The 27,579-nt window shown below is 42.1% G+C and overlaps 1 protein-coding gene across 1 annotated transcript in view; it reads right to left on the reverse strand.

Moving 5' to 3' along the window:
* Nucleotides 1–27,185, reverse strand: part of khdrbs3 (KH domain containing, RNA binding, signal transduction associated 3) — a 72,250-nt gene extending 45,065 nt beyond the window's left edge. Inside the window, exon 1 of the mRNA XM_061815307.1 lies at nucleotides 26,843–27,185. Coding sequence (XP_061671291.1) covers nucleotides 26,843–26,933 — 91 coding nt within the window. The 5' untranslated portion in view covers nucleotides 26,934–27,185. The remainder of the gene's footprint in view (nucleotides 1–26,842) is intronic.
* Nucleotides 27,186–27,579: the final 394 nt, after the last annotated feature.

Genomic DNA, 27,579 nt, shown 5'->3' on the forward strand with positions numbered 1-27,579 from the left:
TCATCAATGTTAATATACGCATACAGTACATCGCACATTCCCAAAATTATGGTGAAAGTAAATACGACTTCATGGACTTCTGGAGGTTGAAAATAAGACTGAATCTCTGCACGTTTTTCCCCATTCATGGATGGATGGGCAAACCTTCTGATAGGGTAGACTGAGAAAATAACAATGCTACACAAGTATAGAGGCAGAAACTCAGCCCCGCTTACTTTTTGGTCACTTGTGCATCGCTTGAGAGCTGGAATTTATTAGAATATTATGCTGATTTCTCCTAAACCATTCTACAAATCTACAGCGTGTTTAAAATTCATAGCTTATTCATATGTGCCATCATTTGAGCCAGTGGGTTTTCTCTCGGGGGTCTTTCAAGCTAATTAAATTAATTTGCACCATTTGGACCAACGTACTTCAGCGAGACTAGTACCCATTAGTGAGGTATGGCATTTCCTGAAAGTGATATCCTTGTAACAAACACAAGTTGATACATGCTGTCGCTCTTATTTCCAGTCATACACATATTGATAGCAGTGTATTTGAGTATTTCATTTTACTTTTACTTTTTTCACGGGTGCAAAGTAGGATATATGTGAAACACTCCTTGTGATACTTGCTTGTGGGTTTAATCTTCAACTGGCTTCATCCGAGTACCCTGTGGATAATTTATTTTAGAATCAGAAATTGATTTAACTATTTTACAATAATTTGTTTGCTTACAATACATGGAAAATTCACTTGACAACACACATATAGTATTGTTAGAATCAAACAACAGTACGTACATAACGAGAAGTGACACAAACTGCTTAAACACGCACATTTGACTTGTATAAAAACATACTGGAAGTTTTGTTCTCAGGGTCAGGAACCGAGGGGATATATTGTTATACGCCAAGAAAATGGGTAAGACACTAACAGCAAGAACGTCCCTGTGGATCAGCTCAGCTTGCTTCACTGGCGCTCCTACTTTACATATCTTACATTCATTTGAAGATTTTAGAGAAAAGAGCAGTTGATAGTGTGCGTTAAATTGCCTTGTCAGATTTTTCTTCCTTTTAACACTCTATTGCCAGTGTTAGGGAAATCATCCGAGGTGGCAGCAAACGCGCACTCAGCTAGGGAAAAAAATGTGGTACAAAAAGGATATTTCCCTTGTGGAACTTGTCCTAACCGCTTTATTCTAAAATGTCAACAGTTTCCGCGGAGATGTGGTGTTTAACGGACCACTTGCACCCGATACTTGACATTATGGTTTAGGCAATGCGATCTGGATGTGTGAAAGGGGTCCATCAATGAAAGTCCAATACAATTTAATGATGGATTTATTTATTTTGAGGAAAATTTTGTTTTTAAAAGCAATAAATAAAATGCACATTCCAAGCACAAACCAGTGCGAACCCACAGGAGCTACGTATGAGCCTGAAAGACAGCCGGAGTCGATTTTTATCTATTTACAGCCGATCTTTACGAGGAACAAGCGGGCAAGTCGATGAACGCTAGAACGTTGGTGATAAAGTACGGCTTTTAATCAGATGACGTTTATGTCGACGAGCGAGGCGTCCGGGCAAGGCGGAGGGGGGAGTAGTTCCAGGACCAAGTTCCAAACTCAGTTTACTTACAGTAAATTATATCAAATTAATTTCCTATACTCGTAATATGAGTTGAAATTCATTGCAAACCTAAAATCTAAAACACCATATTTTTCATCACATATTAAATGTAGAAGAATAGCATTGTACTGTTTATGCTAGAAGAGAATGTAAAAGAATGAATTGGATTTATAGTGCTGTGAAGCTGAAAGTAAAAAAACTCTGTAATCAGCTTTTGAGAATTTTGGGACAATTTAGTGACGTCTCAGCTCGTTTATCACACAGCTAATTCCATGGTAACGTCATCTCCATTGCCTTTGAGTGTTTTCATTTTGTATCTGTGTGTTAAACTCTTGTTCCTGTGCATGGCTGGAAGTGCATCCGCAAGTATTGTTTTTTTTTTTTTTTTTTTTATCCACTTCCAGCTAAATTTCGCTTGTGACAAAAATATTGGCTCTAATACAAAGGAAAACAAGTGACCAATGATGCCGACCATTAAGACCAGCAACCTCATCCATCATAATAATTGATTAAATTCCCTTCAAATCCAATGAGAAAATATATTTGTACCCATTCATACCGTGATCCATCACATACATTGTGGTCATGCCAATTGTATGAGGACTTACGGCGCTTAATAAAAACCTCTGGAATCATTTCATGTGAAGCTTTGGGAGGAGACGTATGGACAAAGAGATGTGGTGCAAACGTGGAAGGGCGTGAGCGAACGAGTGCGGTGGAGGGGCGGCTTGTGGTGTGTGTGTGTGGGGGGGGTGGGTGCACTGAACGTACAGCGGCCAGGCTGATGGATTACACTGGCTGCCTCTCGGGTAAATGGACACCGCCGCTCCTCCCCTTTTTAACAAAGCCTCAGCCTGCATCGTCATTGAAATGTCTCCAAAGACGGAGGTGAACAGCGAGCCGAGCCACTTAATCCGGCAGGGGCGCATTTTCCGACGCGAGCCTGTCTACAGAAATCGGATATCCCTTCTTGTCTGCTTATCTAATATCACGTGTATGACAAGAACAAAGGCAGACGCTCAATGATTGAGTCAAGATTAATTGCCGACAGAGCCCATATTGTTTTCATAAATGCTCAATGCAAACATAAGTATTTGGACACCTGCTCACCCCACCTATTGTATAAGGACTGATAGTGGAATCTGAGGATGGTCTACCCCTTTGCACTCTTCTAGAAAGCACGTCTAAACATATCAAAGTGGCTCTCTGGTGGCTCTGGAGTATGAGCCACGTCAGCGGTCTAGAGATACTCTAAAGTAAACACGGATTACCGCACTTTCACCTCACTGCAATTTATGCAAGATGGACGGCAAACCCAGCACCGAAGGTGGCAGTCGAGCAAACTGCAAGCTGCTCAAGACCCGTCGGCAGCTCAGCTCCGCGCTTCCGTCACAAAGCCACTGCAGCCAGGCACGACGATTAAAGAGAAAAGTAAGTTGTGGTGTGTCGAAGTATCACTTTAGTTGTCCCATTCCAGTTTAATTTACTAACTTGTGGTGTTCTCAAGAAGCAATGTTGTAGTTTCTGATTGTGTATTTTGCTCGACTTTCATGTTTGCCTAACTGGAAAAATGTGTGTGGGACAGGGACTGAGCCCTGTTGCAAATAAAGAAAATCTAGTACTTGATGCCCACCTAAAAAGCTTCCATATTATTTTCCACACAGTACCACCAAGCCATCCCTATTATTATTAATAATTAATCCATCCCCAATGTAATTGTTTAATTTTGCTGAAAACATGATGCAAACCAAGTTCTCAAAAACTCAAAACTACATAAGTGTCAACATAGGGCAGCAACATCAACACAGGCAGACAATAATAAATAAATCATAATAATCATAAATGTTGCATGGCATTTAGCTGGCCTGAATTGACTTTACCTTCGCCGGTTTCGATGCAGGAAATTGTGGCAAAACAACCGATTGCCCCGGGCAACTGTTTTTATTATTTAATGGTCTAAGCACTCGTAATGTACCGTATTTACACCATGTATACTTCAATGTATTTTTTGTGTGTGTGTGTGTGGGCACACTACATTATTCGCGGGACATGCTCGTGTACAGCCACCTCCACTGCTATCTGAGTTTTACCCACATTTTTAAGAGGCCTGATTTTTATCTGAGGTTATGAGATTCCAGTGTCTTATATTTATTTTTCCCCCCCCTCCTTCGGCTGCCATGATCCCAATCCCGCATCCGTAGCTTGTCTTGCGCTTTTACGGCTTATGTCACGAGGGATCATCGCTGCTTCACACAGCACGGATGAAGCGCTTTGAAGGGCCGACTGGTCGCCGCAGCTGCTTCGGCCCAGCCTGCGATTAAAGGTCATGCTGCTAAAGAGTGTACTCTGACTAAATGATTAATAATGAGAAGAGGGAATGTGCAGGGTAAATGAATTCGACGCCCGTGCGCCTCCACTCATTACGCCAATGTCAACAAGATGTCACCGCTACAAAGGTTCTTGACATTTTTCCCTCCCTGCTCCAACTACGTCATTAAGCGTATTTAGAGAAAGTGCACATTCTGAAAGGACCCACACAAATTACAGCAAGCTCAGTTACGGGTACTGTGACCCCTGTTATTACTAAATAACGATACTGTAGGTTTAATCGGGCACAAACAACTGGTCACTCAGTTCATTGGGTAGTAGTTTCTGCAATCATTTCAGGAAATAAAGTGAAAGTGTCATCACGCTGATAGCCGTGCTCCTCTTCTTGTAATGTCCTTCAATTAGTAGATCTCATCATCACTTACAGTTTACCATTAGCCCTGATTTTTGCTCCTTGGAAATTTGATTTACAAGGCAAAATTGTCTGTTTCAGTGATGGGGCACCCCGACTGATGGCACTAATGGCGGATTAATTGGCTGTAATTTGGGAAAATCTCTATCCGTAGAAGCAAGTCTGTGATTGGTCACTCCATCTAGTTCGCATTTTGCAGCAAGATGCCAAATTTTCCATTATACTCTGCGAAATTAATTCAAAAGGCTCACTGCCGCAGTTACCCCTGTTTCTTCATGCCTTCATTTTATGAGATTGGATTTCCAAAGTGAAAAAACTGAAACCACGTTAGCAACTAGATCAGCAAAGAAACTGGGCAAAAGTGATTCAAAATACATGCACTGTTGTAAAGCTCATTTTGCTTGGTTAAAAGTCTGGACCTCCTGTCGTCAACCGCTCCAAGTTGCAATTACCAGTCCCACATAGAACTGAACAAGGCAATTTGCTCACCATCTTTATTAAGGTTATCAAATTACAGAGTGTTCTTTATTTGTGCAGAGGATTTCGCTTCCCTTTAATCCCATCCAATGGGAGACGATATGAGTGATCAAGTGGGGGGGGGGGGGGGGGGAGAATAATGGCTCGGCGTTACCGGACCAGCCTGCGGGCAGAGATTAAGGAAATGAAAAAGAAGTTTGCAGAGTCCTTCGCATCGCTCACGCCGTTTCATTATCGACCGCCCGCCAGAGGGAATGGCACTTTGGTTCACAGCACCTGCGCCTTCGCCGGTCGCACCAACTTCCTCGGGAATCCCAAAAAATGTTAGGACGGGAAGAACTAAAATATGCGCAACGCATAGAATTATTTCCCTCTATAGACACGCCGAGCGTGTGTTAATGTTTTACTGGCTCTGAGTGCGTGTCACCAATGGCGACCTTAGCAATAAAGGTTGGCAGGTGGTTTTTATGCTCTTATGAACTGTGAAAAGCAGGAAGTTCTGTAAACATGTTGCCTTGCTTCATGTAAACTCTAATGATTTATAGCGAAGGTGGTATCGATCAGCGGCCTGACATCAGTCAGATGATGATGCAGACGGCGGGAAATGGAGGTCAGCCATTTTAAATAATAGATGTTTTGCGCATCAAGGAGGTTTATTACTTTGTTGACTTGCGTTAGCGCCTAATTGTTCGTCCATTTAAGACAGCTCGAGTATGTCCTAAATTGCATTTAGCTCAGCTGAGATCTTGTTTGTGGCACTGTTCTCCCGACCTTTATTGAGCCAATACTTTACATTACAAGAGTGAATCCCAAGTAGGAGCCAGGGTGCTGCAGAGGTCTAATGTACCTTGAGTGATCATCAGGGGGTCCCTTGGCTTAATACAGGTTCGGAAACACTGCATTAGATAAATCTCGTGGATCAACAACAGACCAAAATGTTGCAAAAAGTGCATTCTCCACACTAAAATAATAATTTCAATTTACAAATGCTCTGACATACATTAGTGTGCAGTTGGGGCTGTTGAGTTAAACACAAGGCTATTATTCTGTTTTATGAATCACAATAGGAGTGTGAAAGTTGTTTTTTTTTTTGGGGGGGGGTGGAACATCTTTTGACGCTCTAAAAAGTGCAACAGTCAGAGAGGCGTTTAAACTACACATCTTCCCTCACTGTGTGGAAGCTGTGCAGCATTATGTCGCCTCAAGGATAAATGTCTGGGTTTTTTTCCGGGGGGGGGGGGGGTGTTGGAAATTAGGTTCGATACTTTTGAGAAAGCCCGTTTTGTTCAAAATGGATCAGGAGGTAAGAGGGTAAAATGCTCTTTGATATCAGTTCAAAGTGGGAACTTTGCCTCAAAAATAAAAGGAACAAAACAACTGATCAAGTAACATGAAGTAGATTGCTTGGTTTAATTACATAGTTGTAATCTAGTGGAAGAGCATTTAACTGTTATGCCTGTCACTTGACATCCCTCACACAGAATAGGCAAAGTGGTCGGCAATCACTGGTTTATGCTTACAAAGTAACTCTGTCTTTTTATTTTAATGAAGGTAACAGCTGCTAACTTCTGAAAGATGACCAAAATTAGGCAAGTTGCGCGTGATTGATACAGCAATCTGCATATTGTATCTGCCGCCCGGCCAACAGAACTGGAGCAGAATGCGCGGGCTGACACCGACTTCCATCTCCCACAGCTGCAGCCGCCGCCAGGCTGTCAAGAAGATGAAAATATGCCTGGCTTCATTTAGTGCTGTGGGGATCCTGCGGCGCGGGGCGGCAGGTAAAGCTAATAGACTACCCTGGGCCACGCTGGGGATGTTGACTCAGCAGTGCCGCCGGCTGTCTCCCCAGGACGCCTCAGTTTGATGACAAGACCTTGGTGGTCGCAGAGGGCAAATAAAGCCCCCCCCCGGGGGGATCATCACCTTCATGCAGTGATTGTCTGGGATTTACAGTAAACAAGATCAGTTTTCCCTCTTCTTTCACAAGCAGGAATGTAAATCTGCAACGCCGCAATGCTGCATTTAAACTAATATTGCAATCTCGGGCGAAATAGTTGGTATTCTGAAATGTCGTGAATGGAGCGCTCTATCCCAGTAGACACTAACCAAGGTAGACCTCGGACTGGTACGACTGTAGGCAAAATGGTTGTTCCATTCACATCTCTGGATACTTTACAGTGTTCCGTGAACCATGTTTTTAGAACTATTTGGGAAAAACTTACATTAGCACAAGGAGAACGTCATAGCATGAAAACTACGCAGAGTTGGGGTTGAGATTTAATCCCAAATCCTTAGGACTACTGGGCAGATGTGCTAACCGCCAGTGCACCGGTTCGCCGTGTTGATGGAATGCTTAAACAAGTCACATGGATTCTTGTTGGAAATTTGTTGGGTATTTTTTTTTTGTCTGTCTGTTTTCACATCGCTTTTCAAGCAAAGTATTTTCAAGCAAGCAATCACATATTTTTGCTGCTAAACAAGGACTCGAATCCATCTGGAGCTGTCAGTCTGGCCCGGGCAATAAGAAAGATCCAGCAGCTGCACTGACTGACGGAGAGGAAATTGAAGTGTCACATCAACATTTTAACCAGATTCTGTTGCCCGTTGTCACTGGTGTGTTGCTGCCATCAAATTATCCAAAAAGGGAGAATAACAAGAGGAAGGAGGGAGGGGTGAGGGGGATATCGGAATAACATGGATTGTTTTCCCGTTATGGAGCATCTTAAGCACTCATTTCTCCCTTCAACGTCCTTCAGAGATGTAGGCCAGCGCACTTTGCCGGGGCTACATTGCGTGACAGTAATCTTTGACAACATTGTCAATGTCAGAGCAGCGACCTGAGACGTGCATATGAGCAAATTCGGCTGCGAAAATGAGACGGCGCGGGGAGGTGGGGGAGCCGCTTGAGTGGTGTGCATCGTCTTCAGGCTGACAGTTCGCACCGAAGATGCGGTTCCGTGTCGCCGGAAAGTGAGAATCCTCGCTCGCGCCGCAGCAGAGGCGTCGCCACCCAATGCACATCATTAGCATGGCAGCCCCCAAACCGGTAATTGTACGAGGTTGCCCGTGTCGAGTTCTCCGAGGCTAAATGCGGGAATTCTGTACTACGCGGCGGTCGGGAATGCCATTTTGTTCGGTTAACGGGGGTTACTTCAAAATCTACACCAAAACATCTGGAATCGGAAAAGAAAAGAAGGAAAAAAAACAAGGCAATGAATTAACGCTGTCTAGCCAACGTGCGAAATGAGCTTTTATAGTACGCATGCCAACTGTGGGCAGGTGATAATGGAATCTCAGCTGTGAAAGGTCATACTTTATACGGTGCTAACGGCGCTGTGTTGGTACAGCAGTCAACTTCCAGCCCTGTGGAACTGTCATATTGGGACACTCTCCCAGCAAATCGGTTTCACGATCAAATCAATACCAACAACATGTGGCGATGCTGCGATTTATTAGCTCCATTGATTGTTTACTTTTCCAAGCTCAAAAAAAAAAAAAAAGAGTGAGTCCTTCTTTAAGGGCACTTGGATTGTTCATTAAATTGACCGTGGAACACAAGCCCAATATCACAATATTTTAAAACCGACAACAATATTCCCATTTTTACAGCAATTGCATTTTGCAGTGTTTATGAAATTATTGAAATCAACTTAATCGACACGCAACAAAAAGAAATACTGACTTAATGAGAATTATTCAATTATTCAACAAATTTGTGTCACATTTAAGAAGAAATATGGATTGAAGGATTATAAGTCAATTGAACTATAAAATTGAGGGGACGATTAAAATAATTTAAAACAGTTCTCTGTTGTCTAAGTAACATTTATGTGACATGCTTTCATTAAAATACTTGCAAGATTAAAAAAAATCATTTTTTGGTCCTTTTTAATGTTTTAATTTCTTTGTACCGTGGAAATATTTTGTCATTTTGTGACATTAAGAACAAATTTTTAAAAAATTTAAATCTGTTCTTTTCCACCGGATACTAATCAGTTAAAAAATAACGTGATCGACCCTTATTTCTGATCATGTGATCGGATTTTGACAACCCCTTGGGGACAAAAAGCGAGTAAAGAAAAAAATCTTGATTGAATTTTCACTTGTAAATTGACTTGTTATATAATGTAATGGATTGGCAAACTTTGTTTATTTTATTAGAGTACAAACCCCTTATCTAAACATTGCATATTAAATATGACAATTAGTGATAGAGTGGAAATACGTTCAAGTAAATAAAAATCTCATTTAAATGGCACAGACTATCTGTGTGTATTCCAGTGCCAGATAAGCGTGATAAACACAACTTTAATTATGGTAAAAATTGGACACAGGCCTGCCTGCATTTTAATCTGTTATTGCTCTTCTTGAAGAATGCAAAAGTTTTTCACTTTTTTTTTTTTTGGGGGGGGGGTCTCTCCATGGAATGAAAAATCACTACAACATAGATTAAACAGAACAATGCATACTTGTGTTCTATTAAAGGCGCTTTGCTTTTGTTGGCTGTTATTTGTTATTATTGTGTCTTGATGAAGTGAATTCAAACCTGGCCGCCATCAGAGACAACGGAGATGATCTACATACTGTATTTCTCTCTGTCTTTTTGCAGTGCCAAATCAACGTTTGCTTTTGAACAATGTTGTTTACTCAAGAGGTCCGCAGCCCGGACTTGGGGGGATTTGAAATACAATTTTAATTAAGTCGACACGCTTTCATCTACCTTATCTTGATAATAACCAAGTTTAAGGTTGCTGTGCCTGCTTTGCAGGATCAATGATTCTTTGCGACTTTGAGCGAGGACAATTCTCTACTCTGTGTTGGTAAAAGAAACCAACAGCTGGTTTATGACTCCTGGCGAGCTGCCGTTCGGCAAAGATCATGGCACACCTCACTCAATAAAACAGCTGTTGAATTTAAGGTGTGTGCACTGGATCCGGCGCACGCATCCCTTTGATTGACATCCTCACCAGAGCCACTGAAAAATGACTATAGAGCCAAAATCAAATTGTTTTGCGTTCTCTTTTAAGTAAGATTTTTTTAAAAATAATAAAAGTGTGATGGAGCCTTGAGCCTCCACCTTATCAGATACAAATAATATGATCTACATTTGCATATTATCGCTGTCCACTTCTTTTTTATTCCAAAAAATACTAATAATACTGTCCAGAAGCTTTAGGACAGCTGGATTGTATGAACCTGTAATGCATTTAATTTTTCGAAAGATTTCCTTTTCTCTTTTCTTTTGCAGAGTTTTCCAGTTATGCAAATGTTTAGGCGGCTCCGCAAATACAAAATACAATCTCAATCTACGATTTGAATACAGTATTCCCAATACCGCAGGTTTTGCCACTGTTAGCTCATCGCTATCCCCGACAGCGAAAAGTATACAGTCCGTTCAGATTCAGCACAGCCAGCGGGTTCCTTTTCTCCTATACTTCATTTATGTCGTGGCTCGTTATCGCAGTTACCGCAGCAACCTCGGGAGCTACAATTCTTTCTCCGAGGAGACGCGGAACACGACTTCGCTCAGAGGGGGGAGAGCGGCGCAGACAAGCACAACTCATTAATTATGTCTCCGTTGAAGTATCAGTCCATAGCTGCCGGCCGCTTGACTCGGGCGGGGGTAAACGCAACCTTGCGCGTCGGAGCTAAACGGGTACGGTGTAGGACAAGTGTCCTCGTCATTTGGAACAGGTTTCCACCAATTTTAAAGGCCAAAAAATGGCATCACAATTCATCTAGTCATTCAGTTTCTATCCTGCTTGCCCTCATTAGGGTGGTGGGTCGGCTGAGGTCTGTATAGCCGAGAGGCGGGGTCAACGCCGGACTCTCCAACTCACAAGGCTCCAAGTTTCACTACATTGCTAAAATGAAATATGCATGAGGTGGTGGAAATGAGACAATGTTTTATTAATAAAATCATAAAAAAACAATGCAATATTCCTTATACTAGCTTGTCATTTTCACTGAATCGCCATAGTTGGGAAATATTTGATTTAGATAAAGCCAACGAGTCGAGAGCTAACTATACTAGAGGAGGTTTGGGATCATGTGGCATCTCAGGTATATAAAGACTTTCCAACCGCTGTATCGTATCGGACGATAATATATTTAAAGCGCAGCACTTATCGATAAACATTTCTTGAATGTAAATCCTTGAGAAGGTCACGGTCGGTTCGACGGATAGTGTAACAGCGATGTCGTCGGTCCTTTTGGCGGGAGTTAGGGGGAAGAGGAGATGGCCTACAGTAACTCTCGGGATCGAGGGACGGATCAAGTTGGCCCCTTCTGCCGTGTCCGAAGTCAATGACCGACAACAGAGATTTGCATTCCTTCAAAATAGAACAAAAATAACCTTACATTTTCCAAGCATCGGATCAATACCGGCATGCCTCGTCTCGTCTGTGGAGAAACGTATCCAGACAAACCATTTAATAACGCCAAGCTGCACCCGACGGCTGGATTGCTATTCATCTTCCATTACCAGCCACAGGCCAAGAGCCACTACAAGTTTTTTTTATCGTGACATATTTGGCTATTAAGGCTGACACTGACATGTGCAGCTGGATACCGGATGGATTTTTCTCTGTATTATTGCTGCAATCATTAGACGCGCTCCATTAAAGTGTTCATGTTACAATGGGCAGGACTCAATCCCCATTTTGCATTCATCAACATCACTCAACAGTGTCTTCCAAATCAAAAGCATATTCTGTTTTCGTTCATGTTCCTGAATATCCATCCATCCATTTTCTTAGCCACTTATCCTCACAAGGGTTGCGGGAGTGCTGGAGCCTATCCCAGCTGTCAACGGGCAGGAGGCAGAACTGGATGCCAGCCAATCGCAGGGCACATAGAGACAAACAGCTAACTCACAGTCACACCGAGGTGCAATTTAGAGTGTCCAATTAATGTTGGATGTTTTTGGGATGTGGGAGAAAACCGGAGTGCCCAGAGAAAATCCATGCAGACATGGGGAGAAGATGAAAATTCCACACAGGTGTGTCCGGTATTAAACCTGGGACCTCAGAACTGTGAGGCCGACGCTTTCCAGCTGAACCACTGTGCCGCATGTTCCTGAATATTCAACGCTAATTACATTGAAAAAAAAAGTTCAATCATCAACAATTACATCAGATTTTAATTTTTTTTTTCAACTACAAAATTGCTCCAAATTATTATACAACAGTTTAAAATGTCATATTGCTGTCTTAAAAAAATGGAATTTGAGCCACAAAAAAACCCCAACATATTTTTGCATAGGAGCCCTTTTTTGAGATCACCTTAACAATTTTCATCTAATTCCATAGATAATTTTGTCGCATTTGAGGATGCGAGAATTGTCTCCCATCGCTGTCTGGAAGTTCACGACAGTCCAACGTCATAGAGGTTCACCTTCAAGGCACTTCAGAGGTTCTCATTAGGGTTGATGTCAGGGAATGATGGTGGCTACAGTTTCTCCCTCATTATACCTATATTGCAGCAGCCAAAGATGTAAAAGTAATAATATATATTTTTCCGTGGAAAATATTTTGCCGTTGATTAAGATCATAGGGTCCAGTGTGCCTCATCCCTAATCAGGATAAGCGCGTGTTGACAACGGATGGATGAATGGATGGCTATCAGTAAGCAGAGGAATCCTGCAAAAATACAGATACTTTATATCATACTGTATCACGATCATTAAAATACCATACATAAAGGGCAAAAAGCACTGAAATTCCAATATTCTTCAACAAAGAGTTTTTACTTTGGAGGTATTTCCCCGACATCGCATCGGCAAGGACAGAGTCAAGATTATGTTTAATAGTAACGCTCCCATTATGCACAGCAGTATCTCTGGAGAAACCGTCCTTAAATACGGGACCACTCAATCATGACAAGAGGATCCCATGTTGGAATGAAATGGGTCATGTGATTCTTTAAATAAATATGATAATGATGCAGACGGAAGCAACTCGCCCAAGGGGGTTATTTGCGATATGCGACGGTAACAGCAGGTCGGCCTGGTAGTGAATAATACGCTTTGCTCTGTTTATGTGTAAATGAGAATTTTTGCGCCAGGATCCACATTTGCTAACTTTGTTCACGGGAAGAATGCACTGTGAACCTGTAATGAATATACACGCGCTTAAATGCTGAAACCATTTGCATGATTTTTCCATAATTAATCACGATTACATTAGTCACACTCTTTTATCTGTTTGTAATACGCCTTAAAGAAGGGTTTTCTGAAGGTGTGTTCCACTCATATTAGCAGCGTGTCTTGAAGGCAGGGGTGGGGTAAAATGGCTTGAAAATATTCTTGGGATTAATAATAACACTGCGTACATGGAGAAGTTTGTCAATAAGACTGAATCTTAAACAACTAGCATTATGTACACACTTGAACCATCACATATTTGGATATCAACCGGCTGGGTAATAATTTATCAACATCGCACAAGAGGAAACGATGTCATATGCTATATGCCTCACGGCGGTGATTCGGTCGGAGGCACGCGGCCGAAGATAATCACAGATAATCACACATAATCGCAGCCCTGAAGTACGACACCGCGACCTCCGGTACAATACCTCCAATCACCATTTATTACTTAACAGTATAAAGCACAAACAACTATTTGTGTCTTCAATCATGCCTGTGAATATCCTCGTTCTTCCGGGTCATTTCATTCTCAGGGCATTGAATGGATGGCAACAGAACCATTTGGGAAGATTTAATCACTTTGGCTCCATCAACGCAAAGGGTGCCGCTGCTGCTTCCACCCAGTGAAATACGAGTCTGTCAACAGTAAGTTTGGCGGCTAACGCGATTCCGGCGAAGCAATTTTGGATCAGCTGGTTGACTGCAATCTGTTAACTGCGATGTTTCCCTCAAACGGTGATGTATTGGCGGATTCAAACGGTAGCCAGCAAGCTGTTGAGCTAGCACTGTATCCGAGTCTCTTGCTCTTCCCACTTAACCGTAGCTTAAAAAGGATAGAATGAAATAGCTCGACATAAAGACAGCAGAAGCAAAACAATTTATAGGAATACACTCGATTTACAATGTGTCGCCTTGGTTACCGCCATCCAGAAAAGCTTACAATCAGGGCCATCTAGCCTTCAGCATATACTCATAGCAACATTCACGGAAAATACTAAATCATAAAGTTTTCTTTGCTTTGTAGCTATCAGGTCTACACTCCAAGTTGCCCATGATGCACTCCACTGAGGAAGTGGTTATTTTTCACCTTCAGGTCAACAATGCACTGTTTTCATTTCCAGTAAGTCTTTTGAGTTTTTTTTTTTTTTTTTGCACGCTCTTTGGCAGCCATCCATTCAAACTGATAAAATAATTTTCCATAACCACGCGGATAACCAATGACTGCCTGGATAATCAATGACGGATAACTTAACTGCTCAGAATACCTGTGAGGTAAGCGTAAAAGTCAGACTGCTTTTTTTTTTTTTACTGTATAACAACACACATGGAATGACTCTTGTCCAATCAAAATGCTTAGTCGGAACTGCGGAGTAAAAAAAAAGAAATAAATAAAAAAGATTACCACACTGACACGCAAGGAATCAGTGTCACGTCGCGTGACGGATGAAAGGTAGCCCCTGAATGTGGCACTCATCCCCGACAGCAGGCAGACAATTCCCCCTCGCTGCGCGACCGCAGGAACGTAAGTGGGGGTCCGTGTACGTCTGACAGTGAGATCAATGACACGTACTGAGCAAAGCGTCCTGCAGTTCCAAACAGAAGTTGGCTCGAAAAAAGGTCTGGCATGAAGGTCACATGTGTACTAGATTACTTGCTTTTTTGCGCATTATTAAAGAGACAGTAGGATTTTGTGCTGAATAAAAATGATGGTGTGTAATTAGTAAAATAATAGATTTAACTGAAAAAAGGTTTCTTATTTTTCAAATATGTGTGGAATTAAACGGCGAAACTATGACTGACTACAACCACCGATTTGTTCATCACGTTGTTCTGAACAAATTTTGCATAATCCAAATTATAATAAAATTGTTGGAGTCATAAACTCTTTTAACTGTACAGGTCATGAATGTTTGCGATCACGATTTAACAGCTGGCAGGTAAAACACAAAAAAATTTAATGGATTAGGTTTAGGGCTAAGTTTTTTATTCGCTATGATACAATTGCAATAAAATGGGGGGATTACGGCCAATGATACCCTGAGAACGCTGATCTCGTCAGATTTCGGAAGCTAAGCGGGTTTGGCCCTGGTTAGTATTTGGATGGGAGACCACCCAATACCAGGTGCTGTAAGCTTCTCTCCCCGGCTAAAATGCAGAGGGGTTGTGTCAGGAACGGCATCCGGCGTAAAACAAATGTGCGTTCATCTGAGATGACACGTTGTGGCGACCCCTAACGCGACAAGTCGAAAGGAAAAGAAGAAGACCATTGCAATAAAATCAATTTCTGGTTATATGGTCAGCATCAAAGTTGGCATCTTTGGACTTCAAATGTCCCCTCTTTTGTCAAAATCGCACACTTTTTGGGCGTATTCCCCCCACCCCGCCCCCCAGCACTTAGGTTAAATTTCATATTGAAGGACTTTGGTGGTATTGAAATTTCAAGGTTCCATTGAAAAGCATCTCTTTCATGTTTGAGGTCTTGGATTCAATGTATGGCCTGACTTGTGCAGGCGCAGTAACACGTTGCTGTAAAATAACAAATTATATTGCCATAGTGTTTGACCTACTGCCCTACTAAATTCTTGTCAAATGAGTGCTGAATGTTTCCCTATTGCACTGCAATTATTTTTTTAAACTATTGACTATAGCATACAGTTGCTACGAATGTAGACATTTTTCTATAAAATCCCATATAGTGAAGCACTGACTGACTGCAAAGCATAGATCAAGGTCCCTTGTGTTTCGTTGCATAAATCAATACGCTTTCCAACACTGATCCTAAATAAGAAGCTGCTTCAAGTATGGTCTTGCTGTTTCATCTACGTGCCCGAGTTTGTTTTATTGTTGCCTCACGCATGCCACCTGCAAGGCTACTTTCATCGACGGCTGTGGGCTCGAGGTAACATTGGCAGGTTCTGTCAAATTCCGAAGGAGGCTAAGACCGCCAGAGCAAGGCTTCAAAGTCGCACCCCCCTTCCCAAAAAAAAAACATCTCAAATTCCCAAGAGCAATGCGTCTCCTTGTGTCCTTATCAGCTGCTCCAGGATGAGAAGGCGTCAATAGAACAACTGCAGTGAAAGAAAGCCACCCCCCCCCCCCCCACCACCACCACCACCACCAATCCCGCCTCGTATCAACGTGGCCCATCTTCACACAGGACCAGCTCTGGTCAGACAGCAATTAAAACCTCAGCCCTCCGGTGGGGAGCGGGCGTGAACCACAGATCTATAAAGTTGATTTCTATCCATTCACCTCCCACAGTCTCTCATCGACACGTTTACTGTGTTGACTTGCGTGCCCGCTGTAATTACACTCATCTCTGGCGGACACGCATTACACGCGGCACGAGAGAGTCGAGTGGCAAAACTTGCGGTCCGATCACTAATGAATGAGGTGTTTGATAAACAGCTGCAACTCCGAGCGGGAGGGAGGAGCGCGGTGGGGCGGTTCTAATTTCATAACTGTCAGCCGGAGTGACGGAGATGTTGTGCTTTGCAGAAAGGAAAAAAAAAAAAAAGAGAGAGAGAAATCAATACAAACACGTCCAGACCTAGAATGCTGAAATGCATGGAATCATTAATTTGAGATAACATTGCAGTTCTTTGCCACGGACAAGAACAATTCTCTTTCACTGGTCTGTTTTCTTTCAGATCCGACATGAATATTTTATTTGTTTTGGTGAGTTTTCGTTTTGTTATGTGCAATCTTCTTTGAGTGTCAGTTTGAGGCATAACAACAATAAAAATAGCCTCCTCTGTAATAGACACCGTGCCCCTACTTGTCATCTTCTAATTGAATAAATAGAACACCACACCTGAAACAGACAACTCCTTTTTCCCTTAAAAAAATTACTACTGCAATTAAGGGAGATGTGTCCCCAATGTCACCAGGGGAGATGTCAGTATTTTCATTCAGTCCCAACTAGTTTGTCGTACATAACATTACTAATGGGATACTGCAAATCCATGCAGATATTCAATGAATGCAAAATATAAAAAAAAAAAAAAATTCCTTTCGTATTTCGATTAGCTAAAATGACTAAAGAAAATAATTCCATGTCATATACACTTTTTACATTACTGCAGTAACTGCTATAAGAGCATTTTTAGCTTTTGGGACTGGCCTGCGTTATTTTTTTCTCATTTTGCTATTTCACCTCATGTATCATTCCACAGTGAAATCCAGTTCATTTTGTCCACACCGCAAGATGCAAAAGAAATGATATTGCTGGCGTTACAGTAAAATCTTAAAATTCACATACACGTACCACTACAGTAACTAACGATGTGGCTCCAGTTCAAAATTTAACGAGCAGGCACAGATGTACATTTTTTTTTTTTTTAAACGAGCGATTTATTGGCCAAAGCCTTGCTGGAATTTTAACGAGACGTGCGACCAAGTGGCACATTGAGGAGAACGTATGAGCCGCCGGTTCAAGTGTCAAACTCACAACGGTTACGGTAATTGTGTAACACGGGGGAAAGAGTGCATAGCGCGCTTGTTATGATGCTCGTTTTCCCCTGATCTGACCTGTTGTTTATGGTTCCACTGTAAGACTTAATGAATCTTTTACAGCCAATTGCAACTGTAGCCAACTGTTAACATAACAACTATGCGCACCGCTTGTGTTGCCCCATTGGGAACGTGTTATAGAATCTGTAGAAGAAATATCTAATAAACTTTTTTTTTTTTTTAAAGCAGATCCTCACAAAAATGAAGGACATATTGTGTTTGGCACGCTACTCGGTTTTAATGGTTTGGATGGCAGCCTGGGACGTTAAAAATGAGGGTAAAGTCAACGTCCTTTAAAAAGTCTGCACGATTAGTTTTTAGTATCAGGGTCCTAAAATAGAATCGAGGCACACAACGAAGCAGGAGGAGGCAGTAAAGGTCTCGTGGTTCAGGTGGGGAATTAGCAATTATTATCTTAACTTGATAGATATCTACCTATTGCCTCCATGCAAGTTTTCTCCACCCGTGACCTGGAGTCTAGGCTGGGTGAAGATTCACCACTTTCAAGCCATGACCGCGCTCTCAACCTTTTTCTGTCTCCACCAGTAAGGATTTTTCTTTCACCACAGTCTGGGTTTTGCACCCGCAATTCGCCGCTGCTCGTCGAGGTCCGCCGCCGTTGTCACGGCAATGAAAAGCGTACTTGGCATTTGCTCCGCGGTATATTGGGCAGGCTGAGCCGTCGCTCATTTTCACGAGGCAGGACCGCATCCTCAAACAGGCAAAGCTGTTGGAGACCTCAAGGAGAAAATGACTAAATTTAGTCTTCTAAATTTGACACGCTACAGAAAAGAGCCTGCCAAATATGAATGATTTGGGGGAAAAAAAAACACTAAGTGCTGTATATAAAATGGGGCTTCAAAATGATGAAAAATTCAAGCATTCTCTGCCCACACAAATGCTGTGTGCGTGTCCACCAAATTGCTGAAACCACACCCCACTCAACTGTCAAATGTCAATCAAATATGACCAGGAAAATGGATGCATCTACGATCTTTTTGATGACTGCACATAACTACATGCTTCTGCCATGAAATTATACCCACTTAAAGCCTCGGGTGGCTGGAATATATCCCATTACCAACGAGGTACTGTCCAGCGGGGGTCAGCACAAAACTGCTGTCCATTCATTTGCTGTCACTGGACTATTTTTCTTCCCCCTCGCCTCGTTTGTCCGTTTTTCTCTCTGTGACGTGCGTGCGCTAAGAGCAGACAATGAGGTGCTCTAAAGCAGCTTCGACAGCACAAAGTTCTTGAACAAGAACTCCACCCCCTTCATCTTCCGTGCATAATGTCTTTGAGTAAAATCTCTGAATTGACTTTACACGGTTTTAAATAATGATGTGCCAAATGTACTCCAATTCTTAATCCTTGCAGTATTTTGACAACAGAAAATTTTGAAGATACCTGGGAACAGTTTCAAATTGTGGAAAAACATTTAATAAATCCCTCTATTATGCAGACCACAAGGTATTTAATTCATCACACGTGTGATGATGAAATGAATGAATAAATAAACCGTTCAGTAGCACAACTGCTAACCAACATAATTCAGAAATGTCAGGTTCTGATCTTTAACCTCAGATATTTTTCTCAATGTTGATGTTTGAGGCTATATGCACATTATGTGTGTAGGTGACTCTTAAAATCTGTTTAGACACCAACAGGCTCGGGTCAACGCAAGACACGGGTTTATCTTGGCTGAGGCGCGCTACACCGCGCCGTCGAGGTGGAACGATAAACATAATTAAATTGAGTTGGATTACACAAAATGGATGGGATCAGTTGGGAAGGTGGAGAAGCTAATCCAGTGCAATCCTCTCTTTAGTCGTGCCAGGCGCACAAAACTCGGGCGAAATAATAAAGACGTGTAGGAAGGTGAAACGGTGGCTGTCACAGAGGGATGAAACATCAGAAATACATATCTGGATCAACATACACGCGTGGTAATCTCACGTGCTGTCAAAAATCAAATAAAAAAAACACCATTTGACCGCTGCTGCCTTTGGAGCAAGTCATGATGGGTAACTTGTCGTTTCGTCACAGCAGTAATGACAGTGATTAAATCACGCAATAAATTAGAGCCGATCTCTTTGGCCCCTACCATAATCTTGGGCTTCATCACGGGACGTGTCTATTACCTGAAATCTGTCGCATCACTGTGCCAATTTTCGAGGCGGCAACTTGGAGCACTTAGCACTGCTTCAAGATCAATTCTCCAGACTTCATAAATTGCTTTGCTTATCTTTAAAATTCAAGCATTTCCAAGTATTTCAAATATCCGCCGGGTTGTTGCACATCACACCATTTGCACTTTCTGTCATTCGGTGTTTGGATTAAAGGGTCCAGTGCTCAATGCGAATCAGGCTTTTCTAAGACGTTGAGATGATAGAATACTGTGGCAAATACACCAATATAAAAATTCTGGTGATGTTCACTATAACATTACAAAATACAAATCGCTAAAGCTCTATAACGCAGTTGTATCACTCATTCTGCCTGCAGATTGTTCAGCCATTGTAGGTCAAATCCCTCAGAATACAGACCCCTACAACACTAATGACTTACTATGACCATCTTTGTCTTGTACTTACGCGACAGACCCAGTTAGCGACGTTACTGCAGGGGGGTGTCGGTCTTTGTCTTGGGCATTAGTGCGGAACTGAAAATTCTCATCAATAGGAGTCTGATTAATGGGTCTATAGGTGGTGCTGGACAAGTTTTCATTATAGGCTGATGAGGAAATTGTCTTGGAAGTGTCTGATCTAGTCTGACCATTCAATGAGAAACTATTAAATAATTCAGATTTTTTGGTCACATTTAAATTTGCATTATGACAAACTAATGCACGACTGATGACAATAATATTGCAGTATGCATTATTTAAGGCTCCTGATTTGGTTGCTTGGATTGAGAGTTTACTCTCTTGCAGGCAGCCTAACGCAGCTTCGGCAAATTTGGCAAATCTCGACAGCTGAATTCATAATATGAGCACATAGTAAGCCTGCACCAAGTGGAAATTGTATCCTTGCAATATGTTGACAGATTATTTAGACAACAGCAGCGGAGCTCCAAGAGGAAACCAAGGCGCACTCTGCTCTGACTAATGCACTCACTTTAAACGCGTTCAAGTTTGACAACCAAGCCGAGCACGTGGAATGTCTTATTGGGATAGGATATTTCATATGGACAATAAATTGGCAAACATTGCACATGAGAACTTTGTTTATTGGACAGGTAACTGTGTACTCACAAGAATGCAGAAAAATCAACAATACTAACGTGTGTAAAAAGTTACATTTGACACTTTTTTTTAGTTAAAACCAAACGAGATTGTTTTCAAATGTTAAATTCAAATCAAATCTGTGTTTGCGGTTATATATGAACAATTACACACATTACCAATGTGATATTAGTGCCTCGTTCATAGCACTATAATGCAGGAGAACATGCATTAGCAGTAAAATCAATGCGAGGGTGCGAGTGTAAAAGAGGTTCTGTTTGGATTTCGCAGCTGCCTGCTGGTCCTGGCCTACATTTCCCTCGTCGGATCTCAGCGAGGCAAAGAGCTATGCAAACACTCTCGCCCGCCCAGCTCGTCTGAATGCAAAGCAGCGAGTTGGTGCTCCCCGTCTGCCCTCTTACAGCAAGTTCACCGTATCAGGCAAGGTGTGTGGAGGGGGGGACGTGTCTCCAGTCGGCGGTCTCGCAAGGACCATTCAAGACCGCTCGCTGTGTGGCTCTGCACATGAGCCAGCCGGGGATCGGGAGATCATTATCACGAGCGAGCACCGTTCCCCCCAACCCCCCCACCAACAAATCGCTATCTTTTTCCTTTGATCCCGTGCCAAAGCTGATTCCCGCTCACTTCTGGGCATCCTAACCCAGGAAGTGCTCTCACTTGAGGCCAGACGCGAGCGCGGCTAAAAATACCCCGCTGCTCTGTTGATGAGATGGGAATGTATAAATTAACGATGAGGCATCTTTTTCAAAAGGGAGGATACTTATCCCAAAACTGACAGTTTCAAGGGATTAGGAGTAGCTGTTGTTTTTTTTTTTGTTTGTTTATTTTTTTTTTTTTTAGGGCTTTGAGGGCAAGTGAACTGAGGAAGATGAGTAAGCATTACTTGGATATTGGCTGCTGTGGAATAGCCGATTTAAAAAAAAAATACTTGAAGTGGTGTGACAAGAACCAAACTTTTCTGCTTTCACACTGGGACCCTTAGGCTCAGATTTAATCTAAGTCTAGTTTGTTTGGTGCCTTTATGCACAGATATTTGCATGGACCAAACAATCCGAAAGTAAAAAAGTAACAGTGACAACATTCAACATCATTTTGAATAGTTGGAATTTTCAGGTGAAATATATCAGTGACACAATGATGGTGAATTGTAGATATATGTATATCTCCACTGCCATTTTTGTGTGAACGTGCCTTTTAAACGTGGTTGGTCTTATCTGTGTCCCGTCAGTCGCTGGCGACAAGTCCAGTGTGTACTTCCTCTCGCTCAACGTCAACTTGGATGAGCTTTCTGATTTGTTTATGATGCATTTTGAAGAAACTTGAAAGAAAGGAACCCAAAGGAGTAAAAAGCAGACTGCAGAAACGATTAATAAGAAACCAGGCAGTTTTTGCAGCAGCGCTCTGGACAAAGATGACAAGAAATTCATGTGGCAATGTCATTATTTTCTTTCCATATTCTTCGGACTTGAAGTGTCTGCGCTGCCGCCCGTCTCAAGCTTGTTAGAGAAACGCGTAAAGTTCTTGTGAGAGAAGAGCTCTGTAGAAGGGCCACGCTATCAAAGCAGTCCCTGGACTTCTAATACATAATACCTCTTTAATTTCGTCTGAAAAGGACTCGCCCCGGACTTGGCATAATCTTCATATTTCCCGTCCGTATGCACTAACTGCAGTTACTCTTGCCAGTGGTACGCCATTGTCAAGTTGAAAACTCATCAGAAAGATGTTCAGAAGACATTCTGTATAAAATGGCATCGTGTTCCATCTGTTGTGCGAGAGCGAGATAACAGCATTTGCGGGTTTTAGAGTAGTGGCAGGCTGTTTTTGATGTTTTTTTTCTGCACTGCAAGTTGTGCTTACTTCATAAGATGTCACGGATTAATTCCTCCACTTGCCACGTTGTCCAACTGAAGTCTTTGCTCCAACACAAATGGGACAAACTCACTTGATGAAAAGCTAAGAACCACAGTGGGCACCCCAAACTGAAACTTTCTCAGAAGATAAAAAGATATAGATTGTCGAAGTTTTATTAAGCATTAACTCAGTCGCACACGTTATTCATTGAAATCTTTTCAATTGAAGATCTCTGATGAACTGTTTACATTTGATGTGATCGATTGCGATTGGGCGTGTACGTGATGTGCATTCCATTTAAATGGAATAACCAAATGATGTGCGCAATTCATCGTGAACGGGATTTATTGGGTTGGAGGTCCGTCATCCGTTCAGCACAGTTGTTTGGATTGTTTTTATACATTTATTTTAAAAAACGCTTGATCAAAAACAAAAACTTAAAAGGTAATTGAAACAAGATCAATGTCACATACGAGCGCCGTCGAGAGCCGCCATAGTCACGCAGTGCCTAAACCGTTATGTCGAGACCGGCTTTTCCCAGCTCTATTTCAAGATTCCAAAGTTTACTTCTGAACAGTTGGGCAAAAGGAATCTTCGACCCCAGTAAAAAAAATTTTGATTTCCTGAGAGGCCAATTTACAGCACAATCCAAGGACTGCAGAGAGCCTCCGCAGCATCAGTGGGATCTCGATTTTCAAAGGTTTCAGTCAGGAGAAGGGTACCAAAGAGATTTCAAGGCAATGGCACACAATGAAGACAGTCCTCATCAAGTGGATGAAATATGGCACATTAGCATTACAAAAACTTTCCCAAGAAATGGAAATGTTGAAACCGTGGTGGATCATTTTGGCTATTGTTGTGCAAAAGTTGTGTTTGGGGCAAACGCAACACACCTCATTGCCAGAAGGACACCTCATGGACAGTGAAGCAAGGTGGCAGCGTTTTTTTTTTTTTTTGGGTTCAACTGGAGCTGTAACCCTTCATTGAGAATTATGAACCGTTCTGTGAGACATCTATGAGGTGATCTGAAGAGGGCTGTGTGCAGGGGGGGTGCCGTCACAATCCGGAGATTTTTTTGGGAAGAAGACTGAGCAAATGCTGCCACGAAGATTTGAACAGAGGTGTGTCGACTATATATTCACTGTACGTTGTGGTTTTAGCGTCCGTGCTATAATAGCGCATAGCTCGCCGACTTGGGCATTATCCAGACACGATCAAGCCATTAAAGCACTACTCCCACACTTCAGTGAGTAAGAATAATATCCTACGTTTTATGGCTAAGCCGTTGATCTGAGAGGACAATGCAAAGTTCCATATCGTCACTTACCATAAATGCAATCCATTTCCAAGAATTCTGACATGTGTATACAGTATGTAAATGTTATTGAAACGCGTCTCTCAGAAGGGAAACAACCAATGTGTGAAATCCACTACTATATTTACTCAAAGCGGGGGCCATCCCTTTGATTGAGGTTTGACTCAACCACTTGAGGGAAAACAAAACTGGCGGAAACTGTAATTACGCCCGTTCTACTGTTAACAATGAAGCTTGTTTTGGTTAATTGCGCACCAGAACTGCAGCCGCGAAGCACATCAAGAGTTCTAAAGTTAAGACTAGGATTATAGCTTCCAGTACTACGTTCTTGGTGTTTTGCTGCATTTACTCCTCCTTTTTGTCTTAAACTCCAGTTTCACTTGACAGAAATATTTCATTAGACGGCTCACTCAAAATGCATCTGGGTAAATGAAAGCCCTTTGCCTCTATTTGCAGAAATATAGTACGTTTGATTGACATTTTGACAGCTTTTCATACCACACGCGCAGTTTATATGGATACAAGGAATCTACGAGGGAAGCTGCTCACAGGCATAATTATACACAGAAGAAGATAAATATGAATATAGTTTAGCTGGGAAGGAAGCAAATAACTCTGCCTCACTTTCCAGGAGACTTTTATGGCCCCTGAGGGACCCAGCTCGGAAAAAGCAGGGGCAACACAGTCCAAGCAAGGAGCACGTAAGCATGAATTAGTAAAGCAATGTTTACACTGGACGTGCGCTTCCCGCATGAGGCGTCCAAGTAAATTACTGGCGGCCACAATCAGGAAAGACAATGCATAAATGAACGCTGGCTAGCCGGTCCCATTTAAAGCTGCACTCCCACAGCTGGTGTTATTTTGTTGTTCCCGCAGAGTGCAAAGTGACTCTTTCCTGCATTGCAATTTTTAAGTGTATATTTTGAGGACAAAATGGGAATCCGTTGTCTAATTTGCAGTTCATCAATCAATTATTAGAATTTGGGCACAGACAGGGGGTTGGACACCCTGGGCCAATCAAAATGAATACATTTAAAGGTTCCAGATGCAAGATTTCCATCATAAAGATTGAATTTTAAATAAAAGTTTGTCAAGTGTAAGCCATTTTCTTGACCAAAATTGCCGTCTGTGCTTATTTCTACATGACATCATCCATTCATTTTCTATACTTGCTTCTTTCTACCAGTACCAAGAAACTGGACCACCTCACACTCCCCCGCAAATCTCTGCAGTGGATTCATGTGATTCAAAGAATTGATTTCAAATCTTACTGCTGGTCTACAAAGAGATGAATGTTCTTCGATTTATTGACTTATTGAGTGTTCACGGATCCAGAACCAAAGCAAGTAAAGCAGCATTCGCATTCACTTTCTATGCTCCCCAACTGCGGAACGAACTTCCTGAACACCAGAGATTTCCTCAAACTGCCTCTGCGTCAATATCTGGCTTACAAATTTTATGATTAACACTGCACACTTCGAGTTTTCACCACCTTGCTTTTATGTTATTTTCAACTAGACAATCAATATGTTTTGTCATATTAATGCCATTCAGGGTAGGACATGAGGAGGACCACGACCGGAACGCGTCAGAACATCTAATGGACCCTCGTGCTTTTTAAACTTGAATAGCATTTATTAATCATATCATGTGATTGTTGCCCACTGTGGGGTTTAGACAAAGGGATGCTGTTGAGCTCTGTAAAATGAGATCTTCTGAAGCCCTTTTTAGGCACTTTTGTGATTAAGACCTTTACAACTAAACTTGGCTTGACTTTTCTTATCTTTTTATATTTTCATTCCTCATGATTTCCTGTTGAGGCACTGATGGTGTAGTGGTACACATGGCTAACTTTTGAGCGCAGGAGGGAAATCGATTCCTGTGTAAGTGACGGTGTCGATAGGTGCTCTGCAACTGACTGGTGAACAGTTCAGGGTGTAGTCTGCCTTGTACCTGAAGTTAGCTAGGATGCGCTCAAGTGACCCTTGTAAGGATAAGCAGCTTGGAAAATGGATAGATGGGTAATTTCATGTTTGAATTTTATTTTGAGTGCCATCGTGTCATTTAAACTTGCTTTTAATCTGTTTATGCATTTCCTTTCTGTAGGAATGGTGCTAAAGTCTACTGTACCTTGTCTATTCCACTTATCTCTTTCAGGGTGACAGAGAGCTGGAAACCTTTCCGCTGACTATGAAAAAAAGGGAAACGACAGTCCACTCAAAATTGGTCGCTAGTCAATCACAGGGCATTTAGAGAAAGAACACCATTCACTCACATGGAGAAGTTAAGAGTCTTTAAAGAACATAACGTGCATGTTTTTGGAATGTGGAGGGAAGCTGGCGTAGCCTAGAAAACTTGAAATCCTGACCCTAAATACTGTGAGACAATAGTACTAACCATTAGTCCATCCAGCTATCCAACCATTCAATCATTCTCGATAGCGTTTGTATCCTCATTATGGTCAAAAATGAGCTCAAGCCTCTTCCTGATTTCAGGCGAAAGCAGACTACACTGTGAACTGATCACCAGTCAACTGCAAAGTACAATAGAAACTGATAATATTCAATATTAACCAACACTGCCAAACACACAATCCAGGTGAGTGTACATCACCAAAAATATTCATCACGTGAAACACCAAACAACAAAAGTCAATTAATTCCAGTAGAAATGAGGCTAAAAGACCCCAAAATCTCTTCATTCAACTTACTTTAGTAAATGGTAAGTTTGCAGCCATCAAATAAGATCCAGTGCAAATAATCCCTTTTTTAAAGCTGTAAAACTGCTCTGCATCAAATTGTTTATAATATACTTTAAAGGGGATACAAGTTGCTATACACACGTCCCAATACGGAGGAGAGTAATGTGCTTATGTGTTTTTAATGAGGTGTCATTTCCGCCTCGAACGGCAAGGGTGAGGTGAAGTGTTCGCCCTTACCTTGCTCCAGTAGCCGCAGAGAGTGCTGGAAAGACGGGTCCAGCGAGTCCTTCTCCGCCTGAAGCTCCGGCAAGTATTGTTCGCTCCCCATGTCGTCCCTGGACCGAACCAAATCAAAAACCTATTTTCGAGGAAAACTTGAACAAGAGCTTGTCCAAAAAGGAAAGAAGAAAACGACGCAAATGTCTGCCGCTAGAAGAGCATTTTCTTCCCCTCCAGTCCGGAGCTCGTGCGCACACACAAATACGCAAAGTGGAGTGAACTGTGAGCTTTTTTTGTTGTTGTTGTTGTTGTTGTTGTATTTATCCCATCCGCGTGGAGCTCCGCCGCGTACTCCCCCGCCGTGCTTGCCCTCTCGTCTCTGGGCGGACAGAGCGCCTGAAGCTCCCTCTTGACTGATCCAGCGGCAAAAGGGACGCCGTTTCCTGATTGGACCGCGTGGACGCAAAGGAGGCGGGGCTATTGGCCGGAGCTGTCCGCGGTTCTGATTCCTACCAGCGACGTGCTATTATAACAAATCGACATTCCTCATTGAAAGGTAAATATACCTCATTAATCCGTTCCACACACACGCCCAACGCACACATAATCTAAAAAAAAAATAAAATAATATAAATAAATAAACTCTATATAATGTATTTACTGTACATTGGAACTGCTCCAATCTATATGATATATGTTTAACGAAGCCGTGTACTGTTAGACTGTGGAACTTAGATTGCGGGACTGTGGTATTT

This window comes from Syngnathoides biaculeatus, chromosome 1 (assembly GCF_019802595.1).
Source record: "Syngnathoides biaculeatus isolate LvHL_M chromosome 1, ASM1980259v1, whole genome shotgun sequence".
NCBI lineage: Eukaryota > Metazoa > Chordata > Actinopteri > Syngnathiformes > Syngnathidae > Syngnathoides > Syngnathoides biaculeatus.